This window comes from Anopheles darlingi, chromosome 2 (assembly GCF_943734745.1).
Source record: "Anopheles darlingi chromosome 2, idAnoDarlMG_H_01, whole genome shotgun sequence".
Lineage (NCBI taxonomy): Eukaryota > Metazoa > Arthropoda > Insecta > Diptera > Culicidae > Anopheles > Anopheles darlingi.
Genome location: NC_064874.1, coordinates 89,486,902 through 89,489,401, shown reverse-complemented (window position 1 = coordinate 89,489,401; position 2,500 = coordinate 89,486,902). Strand labels below are relative to the sequence as shown.

General features: G+C 48.8%; 1 protein-coding gene across 7 annotated transcripts in view; it reads right to left on the bottom strand.

Annotated features, from left to right (window-relative positions):
• The window catches only part of LOC125948794 (ral GTPase-activating protein subunit beta), a 7,265-nt gene that overhangs the window by 1,210 nt on the left and 3,555 nt on the right, over window positions 1-2,500 (bottom strand). For 6 of the 7 annotated variants that reach the window (XM_049675209.1, XM_049675204.1, XM_049675203.1 and 3 more), the window contains 5 exons: window positions 2,326-2,500; window positions 2,044-2,255; window positions 1,644-1,805; window positions 1,282-1,422; window positions 1-1,208 (listed from right to left, as the gene is read on the bottom strand). The exon at window positions 1-1,208 is cut by the window's left edge and continues 842 nt beyond it; the exon at window positions 2,326-2,500 is cut by the window's right edge and continues 363 nt beyond it. In XM_049675209.1, the coding sequence (XP_049531166.1) occupies window positions 1-1,208; window positions 1,282-1,422; window positions 1,644-1,805; window positions 2,044-2,255; window positions 2,326-2,500 (1,898 nt within the window). The remainder of the gene's footprint in view (window positions 1,209-1,281; window positions 1,423-1,643; window positions 1,806-2,043; window positions 2,256-2,325) is intronic. The other variant, XM_049675206.1, reaches the window with a different exon arrangement.

Sequence of the window (2,500 nt, the reverse complement as noted above, 5' to 3'; positions counted from 1 at the left end):
ATCAATGGAAGCCACATTTTCGGGATCCATATTGGCGATGATTTCGGACTCGGTCGTTTGACTGGCCTTTACGTAAAACACGTGTATAGTGTCACACGATCGGGGGCTCATTTTGTCCAACATTTTCAAATCCTGGTGAAACTCGGGCTTCGATGAGTCGAGCGTGGTAAGCAGTGGCGAACTGCCATCCACTTTTTGACCACCGCCGTTGTTCTGACCAATGTTGAGGAACCCAAAGTGGGATAGAAACAGACGCGCGGCTTGAAACTCGTGGCAAACGTTCGGTGGTGAGGCTTCCTGGGCATGCCCAAGGCCATCGACGGAACACTCCGTTTCCGCCCAGGACAGCTTCTCGTAGACAAGCTGATCCTCGAGCAAGCGTGCGAGCTGCTTGGTAGATTGATTGCTAATCTTCTGCTCCGCAGAATCCAGCGTTGGAATGGAGTGATCCGCAATGCACGGTGGAATACGTTCGACGGAATCGGGAAAGTGCTTATACTCCACCTCCTGCCGTATCATAATGTCATTCATCGGCACTGGACGGCCCGGATTGGGTGCGTGATATTTGGTACCGGATTTGCTTCTCGACAGATGGCGCAACTGCATCGTCCAGGCGTGTCTTCCAAATGGTCCACGAATCAGCACGGTAACCGTGGGTTGCGGATCTTGATCATTGCCCAGCGGCTCCTCAAACAATGCCAGCACCGTTGAGTTTTCCGTTACAAAATATTTAAACTTTTTCACTGCCAGCTCCGGTGGCAGCTCACCAACCCCGACAGTTTCACCCGACGTGTTCGAATGTTTCGCAAGCACGGCCTCATCGAGCAGCGAGGAGAGCGATTGCTTGCCGCATTCATTGGGAAAGTAATCGATCTGTTCCAGTATCATCGTGAGCATGTTTTCGGCCGCATCACGTACACGCATGCTGGCCGGTTTCAGCTCTTTCTCATCCTTGTACCGTACCGGTTCACCTGGCTTTCCGACACTTTTCGTACCCGATATACCCAGCTCGACCACCTCGAGCACGATCGTGAGACACTCTTTGTCTTGTAGAAGATACGGATGGTTCATAAGCCAGGCGGAGGTACACTGGAATGCTGCCACTATTGTGCTGTGAAGATCTTTCACGTGAGCCGGAGGTGGACGGGAACACTGATAACAGATGTAATCGCAGATCCATTTCACAGCTCGTTTGCATTCCAGGACATCTAATTGTGAAGAAAATGGGAGAAATTATAAACTATGGAATCCGGAATGATGACCGGTAACCAGGTGTCATACCAGAATCTTTAACGTGCATTGCGGCCAAACCCGACAGTAGCTCCAATGCGGCCAATGAAACGTTTAGATCCGTTTTCCAGGACGATATCAATCGGTGGCAGACGAGATACGTTGCGCGAACAAACAGTGCATGGGCACTATCTGCAAGAGAATATAGAATTAGAGACATGCCGAAATCGGTCTGAAAGACAAATATATGACAGACAACGAGTGCAACGGCAACAATTTGTGAAACATGTTCCAGATACATTTCTAGCTACAAGCTACCCCTGTAGCAAACACACACACACACTAAACAAGAAATGGGTGAAGAGAGTGGGGGGGGGGGGGGGGGGGAGGTAGCAAATAATGCAACAAGTTACCATAAATTGCAGCTGAACTCAGTTCTAACTCATGAATAATGTCGGATGCGAAATCATCAAAAGCCGGCAAACTAGAAGGTTCATTGCTTAGCGTTGCGGTACTGTGTCCACCGATGCTGGAATTGGCGCTGTTCATGGAGTATGCACTCTTCTCGGAGCAGGCTAGTGGGACAGCAGCAGGATGGTGTGCGCATCATGATGATGATCATGATCAATTGGATGATGGATAATGGCGATGGCGAGTGATCAGGACGACGAGTGACGCGAATGAAACGGATGATTTGAAACAAAAGGTAGGAAAGGCAAATAAAAGAAAAATGAGAATATGAAATTACTGCGGTTCGATTGGTGAACGAAACGGACAACACGTGATAGGCAACACGAAACACAAAACACACACCTGAGCTGAGCAGGTTGGGCGCTTCCGTGGTCGCATGCATTGCATTCATTGTTGCTGGGTTGGTTTCGCATGCCTCGAAAGTGACCGAATCCTGTACGCACAAATGTAATCCACCGAGCAGCATGTGAGTATTATGTGGGTCCGTTTCCACTTGCAATGCGTTCATGAGAATGTTGATCAGCCGCGGCTTAAGTACGATAAAGGAGATACTTCTGTAAAGATTGAAGAAAGACATTTACGTATGGGCTCGGCGGTTAAAATCGATTTGATTGTTTCTCCTACCTATCGTTCGGTCCACCCATAATGTCACGGATAGGTAGTGCCTGGAAGTGCAACGGCAACGCTAGCATGGACAACAGAATGTTGATCGCTGCCCTTCTCAGCTCCGTTTTGTTGATGATCACATTATGTGATTGCATTTTTAGGTCCTTCTCCGGTAGTATCAATTCCAGTGCCG